At 40.2% G+C, this 19,753-nt stretch overlaps 1 protein-coding gene and 1 long non-coding RNA gene across 6 annotated transcripts in view; one reads left to right on the top strand and one right to left on the bottom strand.

The window, feature by feature from the left end:
• Positions 1–15,355, top strand: part of Paip1 (poly(A) binding protein interacting protein 1) — a 28,684-nt gene extending 13,329 nt beyond the window's left edge. For all 5 annotated transcript variants that reach the window (XM_042261523.2, XM_076551864.1, XM_042261524.2 and 2 more), the window contains exons 5-11: positions 4,053–4,164; positions 5,148–5,273; positions 7,070–7,176; positions 7,990–8,107; positions 9,462–9,516; positions 12,930–13,023; positions 14,203–15,355. In XM_042261523.2, the coding sequence (XP_042117457.1) occupies positions 4,053–4,164; positions 5,148–5,273; positions 7,070–7,176; positions 7,990–8,107; positions 9,462–9,516; positions 12,930–13,023; positions 14,203–14,296 (706 nt within the window). In that variant the 3' untranslated portion in view covers positions 14,297–15,355. The remainder of the gene's footprint in view (positions 1–4,052; positions 4,165–5,147; positions 5,274–7,069; positions 7,177–7,989; positions 8,108–9,461; positions 9,517–12,929; positions 13,024–14,202) is intronic.
• On the bottom strand, positions 15,018–16,582 carry LOC143268671 (uncharacterized). Its single transcript, XR_013044729.1, has 2 exons — positions 16,459–16,582; positions 15,018–16,294 (listed from the first exon to the last, which is right to left on the bottom strand). It is a non-coding gene; the product is annotated as an uncharacterized LOC143268671 (long non-coding RNA).
• Between the last annotated feature and the right edge of the window lie 3,171 nt (positions 16,583–19,753).

Below are 19,753 nucleotides of genomic sequence, written 5' to 3'. Positions count from 1 at the left end.
TGTGAGGGTGTCAGATCCTCTGGGATTGGAGTTACAGACAGTTGTAAGCTGCCATGTGGGTGCTGGGAATTGAACCTGGGTCCTCTGGAAGAGCAGTCAATGTTCTTGACCACTGAGCATCTCTCCAGCCCCTAATTTTCTTAAAGTAAGTGTGGTAGCTTACACCTAAGACAGGATTGCTTCAAGTTCAAGGCTAGCCTGGCATACATAATAAATTCCACTTCAGCCCAAGCTACAGAGTGAGATGCTCCCTCAAAAAATTAAAACGAAATATTTTTTAAATTCTTATCATTTGAATGGTCTTTAGCAATAAAATTATTTTCATGTTTAATAAGTTTATTATCACTTGCCCACTAATTTCTTTAAACATACATCTAATGGGGAGCTAGAGATGTAGTTTGGGACTAGAGTGCAAACCCCCGGTACAAGCCTGCATGTATGTGTGTGCACAGACACACACATCAAAAAATTAATGGTTACAAGATATTTCTGAGTAAGAATTCTAAAGATAGAGCCCAGCTAACATGGAAGAGGAAAACTCAAGAGGGTCCCAACCCTAGACAAAGACTTGCAGGCAATAAGGCGTGCTGAGAGTAGGGAAACATAATCTCTAGTGTCTTAGGGTTCTGTTGCTGGCATGAAACACTTGACCAGAGCAACTTGGAGAGGAAAGAGTTTATTCAGCTTACACTTCTATATCACTGTTCAGCATCAAAGGAAGTCAGGACAGGAACTCACTCAGGGCAAGATCCTGGAGGCAAGAGCTGATGCAGAAGCCATGGAGGGGTACTGCTTACTGGCTTGCTCCTCCTGTCTTGTTCAGTCTACTTTCTTATAGAACTTAGGACCACCTAGGGATGGCACCACCTACAATGGCCTGGGCCTTCCCACATCAACCACTAGTTAAGAAAATGCCCTACAGCCAGATCTTATAGAGGCATTTTCTCAATTGAGGTTCCCTCCTTTCAGATAATTCTAGCTTGTGTCAAGTTGACATAAATACTATCCTGCATGCCTCAGGAAGAGCCCATTGGTTATCCGATACCAGGTGGTCAGCCCTGAAATTATATGCATATAACATGAGACTGGTTGAGCAGGGTATGCACATGCATGCATGCAACAACAATTAAAAATTAAATGGCTGGAGACCATGTATTTTGAGGGGAGAGAAGAGGTGAAATGAATGATGTAATTATATCTTAATTTCAAAAAATGTAAAAAGCCACATAAAAGATGACTTGTGCTAGCAGCTCAAGTGGACAGCCATTTGGAGAAAAAGAAAAGGAGGCGGGTTCCTGTCCTATACCAAGCACATCAGACTTACAGCGAGACAACTAGCAAGTATTTAAAAGCAAACATATCTTGGGTTGTTAAAGCTATTTTGAGCAAGGCATTGTACCCATAAGCCATAAATTTAGATTAGAAAATTTAGTAGGTATAAATTACATTTGGGGTAAGTCAATTTTAGATAAAGTAAAAATTAGAATTTTTTTGTTTTGTTTTTTTTTGTTTTTCGAGGCAGGGTTTCTCTGTGTAGCTTTGCGCCTTTCCTGGGACTCACTTAGTAGACCAGGCTGGCCTCGAACTCACAGAGATCCGCCTGGCTCTGCCTCCTGAGTGCTGGGATTAAAGGCATGCACCACTGCCGCCTGGCAAAAAAAATTAGAAATTTTAGACATAGCAATGAGCTCTTTAATGCATTAGAAGAGCTGTCTAGGAATGAGTGAGAAAAGGTCTGATAGGGCTGGAGAGATGAGGGCTCAGAGGTTAAGAGCACCTGGCTGCTCTCCCAGAGGTCTGCGGTTTGATTCCCAGCACTGCATGGCCACTCACAGCCATCTCTAACCCTAGTCCGGGCGCCCTTTTCTGGATTCTGTGGGCAGTGCATGCACATGGTACACATAACATGCAGGCAGAACACCTACACATATATAAATAGTAAATTTTCAAGAAAAAAAAATAATTCAAGTGGCTCTGGATAAATACCGTTTGGAAAAATAAAAATTGCAAAGTTACACATATTTTTTAAAACTATCCTTATTGTAATAGTACAGACAGTAGTGTCTGGAGAGAAAAAGTGGATTACAAGCAGGGTATGATGCCAGAAAGGCCACCTTATTAAATTTCTCATTGAGTTTTGACTTTCTTTCCACTGTGTGAACTTTTACAGTAATGTAAAACTGTCAATAATATGAGTGGGAAACGGAGCACAATTCTAGCCTTACAAGTCTATATCTAGGTATTTTGCAAAAGACAAAATAAAGGTGCAGTGGTAGGGGGTGGTTATGTTATCTGGTTTCTGTTTTCACCTTTGTGAAATAAACACAGGTTCTTTCTGTAACTGAAAACAGCTTTAGTGGGTTTAGGGTCTTTCACCTGGATAATTATCTGTGCATGGTAGTAAGGATTTACTTGGGCACATACTTAATATCTTATGGCCTTAGAAATTTATGAAAGAAGTCTATTTTATTAAATTACGACAGAAAGAAAGTAGGAAAAGGTTTGGATAGCTGAGTTGCCTTTGATTAATTAGCCCTTTTGTTATTTTAACTGGTGCCCTTTCCATATGTATCTTCTGATGAGAATTCCTTTAGTGTTTGAGAAGGTAACATATCTTGCTGTGTTTGACTCAAAAGATGGTGCTCCTTAGGGTATAGCACGTGATAACTAGAATTGGGCTACATGGAGCAATAAGTAAGTCTGTGGTCATTTCACACCTCCCAGTATATGTTTGGGTAAGAGAGGATTTCTTCGTTTAAAGAAAACTGTTTGTAAGCTGGCTATGTGGAAACCATTCAGTCTCCAAAAGCTCTTAACTACTGAGCGATCTTTCCAGCCCCCTCCCCTTTTCTAAAAAAAGAGAACTGTCAGCATCAGTTTTATAAAACAAATTACTTTCCTAGCCATTTCCTACTATCTTTTTTTAAAGAAAGAAAATGAAAACCTTTTTAAAAAATTCATTTTAGTAATAGTGTCTAACACCATAATGCCCCTCTAGAGTCTAAGGTAGACAGTTAGGATTAGTTTAGATGCCTTGGAACTGAATATAAACTCCAAGATTTCGGTTTCTGTGTGAGACAAATGGACTGAGTTAGGGAAAAAATAAGAAAAACCTTCGGTCTCCATTGGAAAGAGAGACAGATTAAATGCTTTGGACTTTATGGTTTCAACTGGTAAGGGTCTGTTGTTTTGTTTTGTTTTGTTTTTAACCCAAGGTATAATCACTGATAATATATAGATAATATATACTGGGAAGAATAAGAGTAAAGAATTCAGTTGGATGTGGTGGTACAAAATCTAACCCCAGACCCTGGGAGGGCAGAGCAGGAGGGCCGTGGGTTGAAGGCTTGGCTAAATGACATAGTGACTTCAAGCCAGCCTGGACAACTCAGCTAAAATCCATCTAAAAATGCAAAAAGGGGCTGGGGATATAGTTCATTGTTGCCTTGTACACACAAGTCCCCAGATTCAATCCCACCCCCCCCAAAAAAAAAAGACTTAAGTATTCCCCCCACCACCCCTTCAGCTTAACTGGGTACACATATACATTCTTTACAGAAAAGAAAGAACACTTGCCGGGCGGTGGTGGCGCACGCCTTTAATCCCACCACTCGGGAGGCAGAGACAGGCGGATCTCTGTGAGTTCGAGGCAGCCTGGTCTCCAAAGAGAGTTCTAGAAAAGGCGCAAAGCTACACAGAGAAATCCTGTCTCGAAAAACAAAACAAAACAAAAAAAAAAAGAAAGAACACTTTAGAGATGGATAAAAGTAGTGTTTTCTTAGCAAAAATACCTATAAGGCATGATATAACTTTTCCTGTTTTGGTGCTAGAATGTTCTAAACCTTGTGAAGTCTGTATTGTTCATATTACAATTTGATCTGATAGTTTTGTTCTACGTATTCCTGTCAGTATCTGAAAACTGCATCTTTGAAGAGGTCAGGACAGTCATTGTGCTAGCCTTTGTTGCTGTCGGTCACTAGACTGACAGGTGACCGTCTTGTTTTCTGGGAAAGACAAAGCAGTGTGAGATGGTAAAGCCTCGTCTTTATTAGGTGCCGGACGGAGTATGAAGTTAAAGACCAAGCTGCCAAAGGAGACGAGGTGACTCGGAAACGGTTCCATGCGTTCGTGCTGTTTCTGGGAGAGCTCTATCTTAACCTGGAGGTGAGGTCGGTTCTTACTAGTGAACACACAGCATGCTTCCAGGGAGGAAGTTTGTTCACACTGTGCTTCTACAGCATCAGAGACACAATGGGGAAATAGTGCAGTGAACTCTACCGAGGGATAACTGCCTGCAGTCCCAGCACTTGGGAGGAGTCCGTGGTGCGTCGTGAGACCCCATTACAGTTGGACACAACGAAGGGATAGGAGAGAAAGCAAATCCTTTCATACCTGTTATATTTGAATGGAACATTGATAGCATTTGTTCTGCTCGTGAGCAGGATGTTACAAAATCATCAGGAAGCTCTTCAAAGCCCTTATGCTCTCAGGAAGCTAACTCTCAACCAGGCAGCCTCACGCTTGTAACATTCCTCCTGCCTTAGTCTCCCCTGGGCTAGGATTATAAGCCTGAGCCACCACACCCAGCTTCAGGGCTGGATTATTTTAACCATAGGATTAATCATAACGAATTTTAAGTCTTAGAGTGTTCCTTTTTTCAGTTTGTTTGTTTCGGTTTGCTTTGTTTCAGTTTTGAGACAGAGTTTCTCTGTGTAGCCTTGGCTGTCCTGGAACTTGATCTGTAGACAAGGCTGGCCTTGAACTCAACAGATTGCTTGCCCCTTCCTCCTGAGTGCCAGGATTAAAGGTGTGCACCAGCTCCCAGCCACCCCATAAAAGAAACTTAAAATACCAGTTTTTTTTCATGGTAGCTTAAATTACAGCATGTTTAGTGAAGCAGCAGTATTGAAGTGGTCTTATATTTCTGTGATGTTTTAAGTGTGATGAATTAAATTTTACCTGTAATCTACAGTTTTATTAGAGGTCTTAGAGAGAGAGAGAACAGTTATAATTAATTTGAAGTTACTACAGTGTGTTCCTGTGGTTTTTATATTTAACTGAAATACTTAGATTTACAGCTTCTTCATGAGCTATCTATGTCTGCACCACATTTGAGTATTGTTGTTTTTACTGTTTTTCTCCTGAAGATCAAAGGAACAAATGGGCAGGTTACAAGAGCAGATATTCTTCAGGTTGGTCTTCGGGAGCTGCTGAATGCCCTGTTCTCTAATCCTGTGGATGACAACTTAATTTGTGCAGTAAAATTGCTAAAGGTTGGTTTTGTTTTTGTTTTTAATTTTTTTTTTTGACATCTATTGTGTGTGCCTGTGCACACATGCACCTAAAAGACAACTTGAGGGTTTTTCTTGTGGATTGTGGGAATTGAACTCTGGTTGTTGGAAATCTTTTATCCCAGCCCATTTGTAAATTTGCTTTTCTTTCTATGTTTATGTGCCCTTACAAAATAGTTCTTGGTCTATTTTAGCTTTTTTATTTTTTGCCTCCCAGATGGACGTTCTTAATCACTCCAGAGGAATTTAGCTCTGTGTTGAGTAACTTCTTAGTGTCCTATTGTATCAGATACAGTGTTCATCTATTATTTGAATGTACATTTGGCTATTTCCCATTTGGCTACTGTAGTGCTGCCAGTAATCTTTCATTATGTCTTCATGGGTACTTTTGAAGATTACATTTTGAACAGATTCAGAGGGTCGATGAACATAGATAGGTATTTTATATTGACAGATAATACCCAAGTTTCCTGAGCTACAGTATACTCTTCCTAGTTATGAATGAGGATACCTTTCTCCACATCTTTCAGGGAAAAGTAGTATCAGTTTGGGTTTGCTGTTGTCATGAATAAAAAAATCCTCTCTAAAATTTGAAGTTACCCGATCAGTAGTCAGTTTAAGCATTCCTTCACGCTTATTGGCCATTTGTTTTTGTGAATGGCCTGTTCATATCCTTAATTTCTTTCCTTTTAAACATTTCACATACTCTGTGTGTGTGTGTGTGTGTGTGTGTGTGTGTGTGTGTGTGTGTGTGGTTCGTGTGTGTTTGTGTGTGTTCATGTACACATATTTGTACACATAGGCACACATGCATGGTGCAGAGTACATGACTTTGGGAGTTGGTTCTCATCTTCCACTTTGTTGAGGTAGCTGCTGGCCTTCATACTGAGGCTACCTGGCTGGTGAGCTTCTGGGTGATGGTCCTGCTTTTCCCTCCCACCCCACTGTGGGAATTCTGGGGTTACAGGTGTGCACAACCACATCAGCATGTTTTAGGGGCTTGAACTAAAGTCATCACATTTGCACAGCTAATGCTTTTACAGGGTGAGCTAGCTCTCCAGCCCCTTTAATGGTTTTCTTGGAGATTTTTTTTTTAATTCAAAACACACACATGTGCGAATTGAATATATGTATGTGTGTGTTGTGTATTTTGAGAGGGTGTCACAATATAGATCTGGCTGTCTTGGAACTTACTCTGTAGACGCAGGCTGGCCTCAAACTCAAAGAGATCTGCCTGTCTCTGCCTCCCGGGTTCTGGTGTTAAAGGCATATACCATCATATCTGGCTGTTGATTATTTTTTAAAGAGAAACATTCATTAAAATTTAATAGCCAGGCTGGAGAGATGGCTCAGATGTTAAGAGCACTAGCTGCTCTTCCAGAGCTCCTGAGTTCAATTCTCAGCAACCACATGGTGGCTCACAACCATCTATAATGAGACCTGGTGCCTCTTCTGGCCTGCAGGCATACGTGTAGGCAGAACACTGTATACATAATAAATAAATAAATAAATCTTTTTAAAAATTAATAGCCAGTCTTAATCATGTAGAGAATATAATGTAATTATAAATGTGAAATCATACAGCTTTATTTTTTTATTAGTCAAAAGCAGAGATGGTATAGAAGTCCCTGAATATAGGCAGAAGGCAGAGAATAATTGGAAATATCTAACCATTTAATTGCTCTTGTTTAAAAAAAAATAGTTCCAGCTTTTGCTAATACCTTTTTAAAATCTCTCCTCTATTGCATTCCTGATTTTACTGACATGTGTGCTTTTAGTTGACAGGGTCAGTTTTAGAAGATACTTGGAAGGAAAAGGGAAAAACTGATATGGAAGAAATAATTCAGAGAATTGAAAATGTTGTCCTAGATGCAAACTGCAGCAGGTAGGAAAAGAAGCCTTAGATCTCAGGCTTGTATCTCTTTTTTTCTTCCAGGTTAAGATTATGGATCAACCCAGTATTTTTTTTTTTTTTTTTTTTCCGAGGCAGGGTTTCTCTGTGTAGTTTTGTGCCTTTGCTGTTTGCTGGAACTCACTTTGGAGACCAGGCTGGCCTCGAACTCACAGAGATCCGCCTGCCTCTGCCTCCCGAGTGCTGGGATTTAAGGCGTGCGCCACCACCACCCGGCTCAACTCAGTATTTTTTGCCTATGGTTTCTCACTACTAAGTTTTGCTCTACTATACTTAAGGTTGAAATTTTAAAATTTTCTTTGTGGTAAGATATGATGAATCTATTGAGAAAGAAAATGATTTAGACTTTAAACATAGACCCAGTGTTTGTGTAGTGAACTCTACCATAATGTAATGTAAGTAATGTAAGAGACCAGTGTAATTGATGGCCATATGTATAGTCAGTTAAGTGGAACAGATTTCAAGGTTTTTGTTTTTGTTTTTGTTTTTTTAAGACAGTCTCATTAAGTAGCTCTGGCTGGCTTTTAACTCACTATTGACCAGGCTGATCTCAAACTTATATCCCAAGTGCTGGGATCAAAGGCATGTGCCACTAAGCCCAGTTTCAAGCTTGTTTTTTAAAAGTGAAAATAATACAGTGAATTATGTCATTGAAAATGTGTAGAAATTTCAAGCATCCGGTATCTATGTTCAGTTGAGTAAATGGAGCCTGGCTGGAAATACTTTGGAGCTGACAGCACTTGGGCAGTGGATACATAGTAATTTGTTTCTAATTTTTGTCTGTAGAGATGTAAAACAGATGCTCTTGAAGCTTGTAGAACTTCGATCAAGTAACTGGGGCAGGGTCCATGCAACTTCAACATACAGAGAAGCTACCCCTGAAAATGACCCTAACTACTTTATGGTATGCTATGTTTATATTTTAAGTTGCACTTAATGCTTGTCTTAGTTACTTTTCTATAGCTGTGGTAAAATATCACGACCAAGGCACCTTACAAAAGAAAGCATTTAATTGGGCCTGCAGTTACAGAAGGTTAGAGTCTATGATGGTGGAGCAAAGACACAAATAGGAACAGCTGGGAGCTCCATGATCCACAAACAGAAGGCAGAGCACACTGGGAATGACATGAGAGGTTTTCCAAACCTCACATCCTGCCTCCAGTGACACACTTCTGATGGGTGATATTGCTCTGTATGTTGTGAATATGTGTTGCTCTGGTTGGTTGATAAAGCTGTTTGGCCAGTGGTGAGGCAGAATAGGGTTAAGTAGAACATTCTAACTAGAGAGGAGGAAGGAGAAAGGCAGAGAGAGGAGATGCCAGCCGGCCGCCAAAGGAGCAACAAGTAATGGGATGCAGGTAAAGCTACGGAACATGTGGCAAGACATAGATTAATAGAAATGGGTTAATTTAAGATATGAGTTATCTAGCAGGAAGCCTGCCATGGCCATAGTTTAAAAGTAATATAAGTCTCTGTATGTTTACTTGGGTCTGAGCAGCTGCGGACCGGGCGGGACACAAAAAAAAACTTCTGACTACACACTTCCTCCAGCAAGGCCACGCCTCCTAATCCTTTCCAAACAGTTCCACCAACTACAGACTAAGTATTCAAGCATACGAGCCCATGTGGGCTCTTCTTGTTCAAACCACCACATGGTGAATTCAGTTTTGGACATTGCTTGAGTTATATAAAACTATTCTCATAATCCAGTGCCAATTAAAAATCTTTATTGGCATAGGAGCCAGCACGCCATGTAAAGAGAGAGAAGGCCCTCTAATGAAGAGGAGACTAAATCAAGATCATCCATTGTCCAAGAGTGATGTCTGAGTCAGCATTATAACCAAATTCCTACATCTCAGATGTTATGTGCATGCAGTAGTAAATAAAAAAGACCAGAATGCCCTGGAGCTTCTGACATCACCAAATATAAAGAAGTTACAGAGGAATGCTGAACCCCAATCTTGTAAGCTTCTTAAAAATGGCAGGATAATAAGAAAACAAAGCTACAAGCTAAGTCAGCTCTCAGTCACAGTTGAGCCAGGGGTGGACCAAACACTAGACAACAGAGCCTGGAGCTTTAGAGGGGGGATGACCAAATGGAAACCTAAAAGCTGTCTGCATTCCCAGTAACTGGAGGACTGTTAGGAAGCTGGGGGTCGTCTTTGTGTACAGTACTCACTGCAGTGATTGATCTCAGCCACACTAGTCTAGTGTACTTCAGAATGAGTGCCTACTTTTTATTGTTTGATTCATCCTAGAATGAACCAACCTTCTATACATCGGATGGTGTTCCTTTCACTGCAGCTGACCCAGGTAGGTTGTCTCGGTCACACACACACACACACACACCCTTTTTTAAAGTAGTAAATTACATAAAACCACTCTTTGACAGTTCAAAGTATGGCTTTTTCTTTTTTGGGGGAGGGTGGGTTTTGTTTTTGTTTTTCTTTCAAGACAGGGTTTCTCTGTCTGACAACTCTAGCGGTCCTGGATCTCACTCTGTAGCCCAGGCTGGCCTCAAACTCACAGAGATCCACCTGCCTCTGCCTCCCGGGCGCTGGGATTAAAGGCATTCGCCACCTCCGCCCGGAGAGTTTCATATATTATAAAATTGTAGGGTTATAATTTGTTAAATGTTGTATTTAAGTTGATTACTTGGGACCATTCCAGGTAGTTTTAGTGTCTTGTTACTTACTAGTCAGATTTCCTCCCACAATTAGGTGCGGCTATTTTTATTTTGTACTTCTTAGTGTTTTGTTCTTTTCAGATCAGGATAGAAGGCAAGGGTGATTATGGTGGACTGCATAGGCAGCAGCTTATAGTGATGCTATGACAGTTACTAAGAATCAGATTGCATTAGTATCCGTGATTTAGAGCTAATTAAAATCCAGTCTCTGCATACCTTCCAGTAAAGGGTTCTAGATAGAAAAATGGCAGTAATTGTTACAGGTGGGACTGCAGACTGAGAGAAAGTCTTCCATTTCGTACAGACTACAGCCAGCTATCATGGGGGCTTCTCCAGCCTGCCTTCTGGTAACAACATTGACTGTCAGGTCCATCTGGCACATACATGTCTCTTTCGGTGAGGAAGTGGAACTCAATTATGGGGTGAGCATCCTTAGCTTCACCGAGCCAGTTCTGCCGGATTGCTTTCCGGGGGTGGTGGTTCTTCAGTGTCGCGCCCGCAGCTTAGACGACCGCTGTTCTTCTTTCTTGGCAGTACTTAATAGACATCCTTTCTGTCAGCCCAACTGTGAAATCCTGTGTAGTTCTTTTCATGACTCAGAACACTGAATTTCTTCCTATGTGTGTGTTCATCTTTTCTTTTTCCTTTGAAGATTGCCTCTTGGTTGTCTTTCTCCCTTATTTTTCCTCCGTCATTTGTCTTACTGATTTGTGCTTCCTTACAAAGTAGAAAAAGATGATCTTGGTCAGCTTAGGGTTTTATCCCTTTGTGCTCTGTGACTATCTTTCCATTTTGTTTATAATGTATTTCATATACATGCTTTGAGTTTTAATTTATCAGTCTTGTTTGTGCTGATTTTTACTTAATTTTTTCTAAAAGTCATACTTTGCTGTTTTTCCTATTTAAGCCTTAATTTACCTACCTAATTTTTACATAGAAATATAGTAGATATTAAATATTTTTCACTGTATTGTCTCAGCAAATATTAACTTATTCTTCCTCTTAGTTGTAATAAGCTGTCTGTGGTATGCTGAATACTATTCATTCATGTGGATTCTTTGTTCAGATATTTGTCTTTATATACCAATAACCCATTCTTAAATATTCCCATGTAAATCATGCTATTTTTGGTATGACAGATCTTAATCTTTAAAAAAAAAAAAAAAGTGGCAGTGGTATACACCTTTAATCCCAGCACTCGGGAGGCAGAACCAGGTGGATCTCTGTGAGTTCGAGGCCAGCTTGGTCTACAGAGTGAAATCCAGGACAGGCACCAAAACTACACAGAGAAACCCCGACTCAAAAAACCAAAAAAGAAAAAAGAAAATTACTTCGGTGTCAAAATATTATTGCAAGTTCATTTTTTTTCTTTCTTAAACCTTTATTTAGAAATTACTTCAGAATTACAGAAAAATAAAAATTGCGCCAAGACTATCCATTTGGCCTTTTCCCAGATACTCTTTTGATAACAATTTACTCAGCTTTTTTTCTGTCTCGACACATTTTGTTTTCTTAAACCATTTGAATTAGTACCTGCTTCAGAGTGAATGCGGTAGTGATTTTACCCTTTGTTTTTCTTGATTAAAAACCTCTTGTCCCTTGGGTTGCAGGAACCTCTACCCAAAATAGTTTTAAATTTGCTTTTGCCAGGAGCCACAGGCATATCACTAACTTGGAAACGGTTGGATGGTTTTTGGTTCTTTTTGTTTTATTTTTCTTCGTGGGGCTGCCTTTTTTCTTTTTAAATGTGGAGAGTAGAAATTCGAGGTCAGATCTGTTACAAACTCTGGATAAACGGTTTCTCCAGAGTGCCTGACCTCATTCCATACTCAAAAGTATAATTAACCCTTGTTTGCCACTGAGGTGTTTTATTTGCTTTTCCAGGTCCATCCTTTTAAGATGTCAACCCTTAGATGTTTATGAAGGATGAGAGATAGGTATATAGAGCATGAGTTCTATCTTCCTGTTCTACACAGACCCAGGGCTTTGTCTTTGAATGTGTTTTTAAATGCCAAGCCCCTGACGATTGACAGCAGCACCCTCTGAGCCTCCAAGCTGTGGTGTATGTGCATGATCTGGAGTTCCTGTTGGCCTGCATAGATACATTTAAAAGAATATCTTAGGTCAAGTACTTACAGCAGGAAATTTATGATTAAATTTTCTCTAACCTGTCAAAATTGGAATGACACCAATCTCTGATATTGAATTAGAGTTTTATATAGACAGTCTTGGAAAAGCTTGGCCCTAACCCAGACATGTAATAACCTTTCAAAACAGGAGTGAAGATTAGCTTGGTGTGGTACAGGACTGTAATCCTAGCTACTCTGGAGGTAGAGTCAGGAGGCTTTCAACACAGGCCTGGGCAATGTAGTAAGATCGTGGTTCAAGATAAAAATGAAGTTAGGCATGGTAGCACACACCTTTGATCCCAGCGCTTGGAGATAGAGGCAGGAGGATCTGTTAAGTTTGAGGCTGGCCTGGTTGGCATAGGATATTCCACAGCAGCCAGGGCCACATAAAGAGATCCTATCTCGAACTCAACACACACACACACACACACACACACGTAACCAAAACCTATAAAAAGTAAGAAGAGCCTGGTGTGGTGGCACACGCCTTTAACACCAGCAATTGGGAGATGAAGGCTGGAGTATCTGAGTTCGAGGCCCGCCTGGTCTACATAGGGAGTTCCAGGACAGCCAGAGCTACAGAAACCCTCTCTCAAACAAAAAGTTAAGAGATTTGGGGGGTTATTAGTTCAGTTATAGAATATTTACCCACAGTATATGGGAGACCTGGGGTTCAATCTTCAGTAACCAACTGTGGAATGTATTTACATTTAAAACGATAGTGTGTATAAATATTTTAAGGTTTGTGAGCATGCAAAGAAATGAGCAAGCCGAATATAATATAAATTTTATGAAAGCATGTTATGTAACTTTACTATTTAAACATTGGTCTTAAAGTCATTAAGAGGCTATGGGGACAAAAACTCACTTTATAAGATGAACTGCTCATTTTTTCCTGTGTTGTCTTGTAGATTACCAAGAGAAATATCAGGAGTTACTTGAAAGAGAGGACTTTTTCCCAGATTATGAAGAAAATGGAACAGATTTATCAGGGGCTGGTGACCCGTAAGTTCTCTTTTTCATTACTGATATTTTTTGTGTCTGTGTTCTTGTGTACATGTGTGCATGCATATGGAAGCCAGAGAGTTCTTGTGTACATGTGTGCATGCATATGGAAGCCAGAGGAGTTCTTGTGTACATGTGTGCATGCATATGGAAGCCAGAGAGTTCTTGTGTACATGTGTGCATGCATATGGAAGCCAGAGGAGTTCTTGTGTACGTGTGTGCATGCATATGGAAGCCAGAGGTTGGTGTCAGGTGTTCGCTTTAGTCACTGGCCACATTAATTTGAGTCAGGGTCTCTTGCTAACCCTGGAGGGAACTGATTTTACTTAGGTTGGCTGACCTATAGGAATATGCCTGTACCTGCCTCCCCAGATCTGGGATTACAGTCACTAGCCACCACACCCAGCTTTTTACATACATACTGGGGAGCTAAACTCAGGTCTCCATGCTCCATAGCAGCTGCTTTACCCTGAACCTTCCTCCACCCCTTATTACTCATTTTCTTTATGAAGCTTCTGTGACCAAGTGTTGAGTATAACTACACTAGAATGAAAGTTACGAAAGACTGGCATTCAGGGCCCAGCAGGGTGGCTGAGCTGGCAGAAGTACTTCTTCACAAGCCTGATGACGTGCATTTGATTCCTGGAATCCCCATGTAAAGGTGGATGTAGAAAACTGCCTTCACAAAGTTGTCCTCTGACTTCCAATGAACCCCTCTGAGTGTTGTGATTACAAGACATGATTACACCGCCATGCCTTGTGTCATTTTAAACTGCTGGAACTTGGGAACTGGGCCATCTGGCTTATATAATCTCAAAAGTAGCTTCCTGCTACAGTCTGGTTTCAGATATATGGCAAAGTGACCTGTCATTGTGAGAAGAGCCTTGTAGAAATAACTTTCAATGTTAATTAGACATTACCACTGGAAGGTTAACACTTTTCAGATGGAATAAAAAAAAAAAATCATAGGCAAATGTCATTGCTGAAATCATTTCATGTTCTAATTAAAGTTTATTAATAAGGTATAAACTTACATGTCAAGCCTTTCATTAACTTTTAAGTGCACATATCTAAAACTATAACAGAATTCAGTCTAGGAAAGTGCAGCTTAACATCTCCAGACATTTCCACATTTGAAAAACAGTAAGGTTATATGAATCATTTTTGGCTTCTTTGCAGATACTTGGATGATATTGATGATGAAATGGACCCAGAGATTGAAGAAGCTTATGAAAAGTTTTGTTTGGAATCAGAGCGTAAGCGAAAACAGTAAAGTTAAATTTGAGGCTGTCAGTTTGTTTTTTTTTTTTTTTTTTTAAGTTTAGGTATGGTGATTTAGCAGAACACAGGAAAGCAAGAAACTATCAGACTTATACCAAATTAAGGATGTTGAGTTATGTTACTAATGTATGCAACTTTAATTTTGTTTAACACTACCTGCCAAAATAAACTTTATTCCCTGTAACTTAAAATGTGTATATATATATAATAGTTTTATTATGTACAGTTAATTCTACTGTTTTGGCTGCAATAAAATCGATTTTGAAATAAATGAAACGTTGAAAGAAAATTTTGCTAGCTGATTAGATGCTTATTGTTCAACTTCTTGAGGTAAAAAGTCTTAGCCTGGAAATACATATTACTGCAAAAATGTAGCATCCTTTTTTAGATATGACTATTACAGCTTTTATTTTAGTTTAACATTTCTCTATAAATTGAGTTTCAAATACTAATCACAATCATGAAAATCTTTAGCACCAAAGTCTTGGAGAATATAAACAACTTACTTACATATGTAGATGCTATTTGATATCAAGGGCTTTTAAACTGTCATTGAGGGGTGGGTGGGGTTTAGAACACCAGCTAAGGAGCCAAGACTTGATTGAGGATTTCTTCCAGTCGTTTGCTCTGTGTGTTTCACATGACTGACTTCATCACCTCCATCCTACAGCATTACTCTGCTCTCTTTATATGGCGTTCTCATTTTTATTTCAGAGCATGGGTTGCATTGACTTTTTACTAGAGAATTTTACTAGGTATTTGTCATTCAGGTTTTCATCTGCTTTATAATTTATATACCGTGAAATCACTTTTCTAATACTTTTACTATAATGTACCACCTCAGCCCTGTTGAAGTCATGTTTTTACCTAATGTCAAATCTTTTTCCAACTAACTAAAACTGAATGTCAAGGGTTGCTTGTAAATAATGCATGTAAATAGTTGTGTTAATAACTCATTGTTTCACATTTGGTACATCTGTGTCTGCTTACACAGTTTCCTCACTTCTGCTTGTGTGTTCAGTCGGATTAAAATTAGAATTTGAAAATAAAACCTAGTTTTGTTCTAACTTTTTGAAATGGTATTTTAAAGAATTTGTTAAGCTTGCTTACAGGAAATAAAGGTTTAAAAGTTAGAGAAATCGCTAAAAGTTTGTAGATACTCAATACCAATAGAAGTGAATTCAATAACAAATGAACCTGGGAAATTAACAAATACATTAATTTCTAGAGTTGAATTTTTGGAATCTGTCACACCAGGACAGTCTGCGGTCTTGGAACATGATAGTTACAGCACATTACAGTTACAGGACAGATACCGAGAGAGAACTGGGCTGCACACATTTTAGACATCCACTGGCTGCTGTGTCCAGTATTTGACCACTAGCCTCAGTGTCACCAGTTAACAGCTCAGTGTAACGATCAACAGAATCTACATGCACTGTAGATGCTACATAAAAAACTACCCGGGGTCTGGTGCTAGTTCATCTGCTTAGCATGCAGAAGGCCTAAGTCCAATCCTAGCAGTAGGAGTAAAAACCACCTTAGTAGTGAAAACTATGGACTGGTGATGGCTTGAGCAACTGGGGGCTGTGATCATTGGAGCCATCTTGGGGCTCTGAGGACTTAAGCTATGTCTAGACCCGAGTTGTTGACCAGAACATTGACATTTTACAGATGGCTTCTTCATTTTTCTTGGACTTCTCACCAGCATTTTGGCTAGATTCTGAGATGGGCATACCAAAACAGGAAGAAGCTGCATTAAGAAGACATGCCAGCAGTATTTATTTTCTTGGTTCTAAATTTGTAACTATATAATGAGTTGGTCCTGTGTCACATTGTCTTGTAGAATGCATGTCTTCACCAGGAAGAGAGATGAATGAATGTCTTGTAGAAATAGAAACAGAGTGCTTTCCAGTGAGCACAGGCACTGGGACCAGTCAATGTCAGTCCTGAGTTGTGACGACCAGGCAGTCAGGTTATCAACTCCTAGCTAGAAGGCAAGAACACACTCTATCTCAGTAGACTGGGTTTGCCATAGTGATGGAGAATGTGTACTTTGGGGGAACCATAGAGCTTATCTACAAGAGGTCACTAGAATTGAAAATCAGACTGGTCTTTGGTGGGTAATTCTGTAGGTATTCCACTAAATCTTACCTGCAGGGAGGACAGATGAGTGTAGATTTTTTTTTTCCTTATTAAAAACGAGGTTTGGCCATATTTAATGAGAGGAGGGTGTTTGGTAGAATTACGGAAAACCTGTTCTGGCCGGAAGTCAGCTGAAACAAAAAGGAAAAAGCCCCTTTCCTACCGGGTCCTGAGGGTGGGCACACACAGGGCAGCTGCCAAGCGAACACAGTCTTAGAGCAGCTTTACGGTGCCATTGTGACACTCACCTCGCAGGTGGAACCGTTGCTGTTCCCAGCACTCTGCTTCTGCTAGTCTGTGACTAGAGACCCAGTTCCTAAACTGCTCAAATTCTGCTGCTTATATTGCTGCACAAACAGTCTCTTCCCCAAAACTGGTCTCCCTTCCCTTAGGACTTCCTCAGAATCTTTGATCAGGAACTCAAATTTTAGTAAAGATGGCACATCCATCCCCTTGTGGAGGATACCTTTCCAATTTTGCCAACAGACAGGCTTGAGCCTGGTTGTCTGACTAGACTTGGACAGATGGAAGTAACTTAAGCTCGTGTGTGCTGCTGCCCTGTTGTGTTGGTCTAGCAAAAATGAACCCTGTAAGTGCAACATGGCATTCAGAAGTCATGCAACCAGAAGTCGTGGTCCTGGTGGATGGTGTGCCGTTGTGAATTCAGAATCAACACTGTCCCTTAGACTGTGTACAGCTAGTGATTGTTGTGGTCCCTCAGTCCATTCTTTAATTGCTTCATTCCTCTAACTTTTCATTTCCCATTAAGTCAAATGTACACAAATATATCTGTATCCACTTTTCCTCTACAGGGAGCATCCTTCTAGATGTTCCTGCTTCTTTCGTGAATTCTGTTATTTAATAATTGGTGGGGTTTCTTATTTTTTGTTTTTTGTTTTCTTTTAATCTGGCTTTTTTTTTTTTCATGAGCTGTTTCCCATGCCTTTTTTTTTTTTTTTTTTTTTTTTGGTTTTTGGAGACAGGGTTTCTCTGTGTAGCTTTGTGCCTTTCCTGAAACTCACTCTGTAGCCCAGGTTGGCCTCGAACTCACAGAGATCCGCCTGCCTCTGCCTCCCAGTGCTGGGATTAAAGGTGGGCGCCACCACCACCCGGCTCCCCATGCCATTTTTATCAAATAAAAAAACCTGGCGCTCTAATTTTTCTTGTACCAGAGTCCTATTGTCAGTCTCAAGTGGCCCATATTTATCCATTTTCTTGCCTCGTATTTGTTCTTCAGATCATTGTTTCCTTTCCTACTATACACAGTGATTCTCACTGAAATCACCAGTGACCCTGGCCCCTGCCTCATGAAACCTAATAGATTTTTGTTTCCACTTTCTCTAGGGCAATACTGACAACAAAATTAACACCTAGGCACCTAAGACACAATAATTTGCTGTCCCTCTTTGTGCTCTTCTACAATGCTTTTGTGGGCTTCTTTACCTGTTTCCTTTAATTTTTAAAAATTACTTTGTATGTGTGGGTGTTTTGTCTGGACCGGTGTATGCCTGGTACCCAGGGAGGCCGGAATAGGGTCTGATTCCCTGGAAGTGGAGTTACAGATGGTTGTGAGCCACCATGTGAGTGCTGGGAATTGAACTCTGGTCCTCTGGAAGAGCAGCCAGTGCTTTTAACCGCTGAGCCATCTCTTAATTTTCTAATGTCACATTCTTTGTTTCATTGTTTTACATCTTCAATTAGCATGTAACAGCCATTGATCTCCAGGTGTGTATCTCCTGATTCCAGCCAAATCTTATTTACAGTTTTCATCAAGTGAACTTAGAAAATTGAAGTCTAGCTCAAACTTTTCCTAAATTCTTTATAATTTCTGCCACTTTTCCACTTGCCCAAACCAGAAACTCGGGCAATCTTGAAGTCTTACTTTTTCTTAAGTCCCAGGTCTAGTAATTCCAAAGAATAAAATTAATCTAAATAATTGCTGGAGCTGCTATCTCCTAGTGCTGAGGAACTACATTCTAGGGGTTATTTTCTCTCATTTGTTCAGAAGCCTTCTACTGAGCTCTTCACATCTATCCTTGCTGCCCACAATCCATTCTCCATCAGCAATTCCAGGAATCTTTCAGAAGGTCATGAAATCTCTTGTGGAAATTCCATTCAGGTCAAACATGGGAGGGGGAAAGGCAGGGGTGGAAAACACTGTGCAATGTATAAAACATTGTCACAGGTCATTAAGAAATAAAACTTATCTGCCCAAGGATGTCTTTACATAAGATTGGGATCAATTTGCATATCAGTATTTATTTTTCAAATGATGGTTAATTCAAGTTTTTCCCAATCCCTTGATGCTATCTTTGCTTAAAGCTCTTGAACTAAACAAGTATACCTACTAAAACTTTCAGGAAATAGTTGCCTAGATATATTCTTAATACTTTAGAATCAAAAAATTCCCTCAAGTCTGGCTCCATCCATAGTGATCCGGCCCCAATGCTTCTGGCCTCCTTCCTCCCTAGTCATGCTCCAGCCCCTTTAAAGGAAATCATCCTTCCCTTGGACTGCTTCGAGTCTTTTAACACAGAGCCATGACCTTTGCTTGTACTTAGCAAGCCCCTATTTAAAACTCCAGATTTCGAGCTATGGTCATAGGGATTACGTCCCTATGGAGAGATTTGCCCACCTTTGCTCTAAGCTCATGGTCATACTGGAGGCTGTAAGGCAGTCCATGGAGGTCTGCTTTACTACCAAGAGGTGTCTGGATTGTGGACGCTTTGTCTATAATCTAAAGGCCAGACTATTTCTGTTGGCAATAAGAGGAGGTAATGAGCGGGCTAGGGGGTGGAGGGGGGAGTAGAGGGCGGAAGCCAGGCGATAGTGTGGCACACCATTAATCCCAGCAGAGGCCAGCCTGGTCTACAGAGCAAGTTCCAAGATAGCCAGGGCTGCCGAGAGAAATCCTGCTCAAAAAACAAAAAACAACAACAAAAAAAAAAAACCTTCAGATTTCAGTGGAAATATTTTCTCGGTCTACTATATGCTCTCGTAGGTTGCTGTGGGTTTTTTGTTTGTTTGTTTTTTAATCTTAGGAACACCCACAACTAATCAAATGATTATTTTGTCTTCCCAGTCACTCCAATCCCCATCCTGACTCCCAAAGAATTGGGCTAATCCGCCGCATCCATGGATGACGTAGTAGGCTGTCTGCACACGCCTAAAGGCAATAAAATGAGAATTAGAAGACAGTGTCTGGCACTTCTTAAAACAAGTAGTCTCTGCCTTCGATTACTTTTAAGAAAGTAATCACTCCGTTAAAACTCGTCCTTGCGTTAGCGTTTGCCTGGTAGGGGAG

Source organism: Peromyscus maniculatus, chromosome 15 (assembly GCF_049852395.1).
Source record: "Peromyscus maniculatus bairdii isolate BWxNUB_F1_BW_parent chromosome 15, HU_Pman_BW_mat_3.1, whole genome shotgun sequence".
Lineage (NCBI taxonomy): Eukaryota > Metazoa > Chordata > Mammalia > Rodentia > Cricetidae > Peromyscus > Peromyscus maniculatus.
This window is presented reverse-complemented; position numbering and strand designations above follow the sequence as displayed.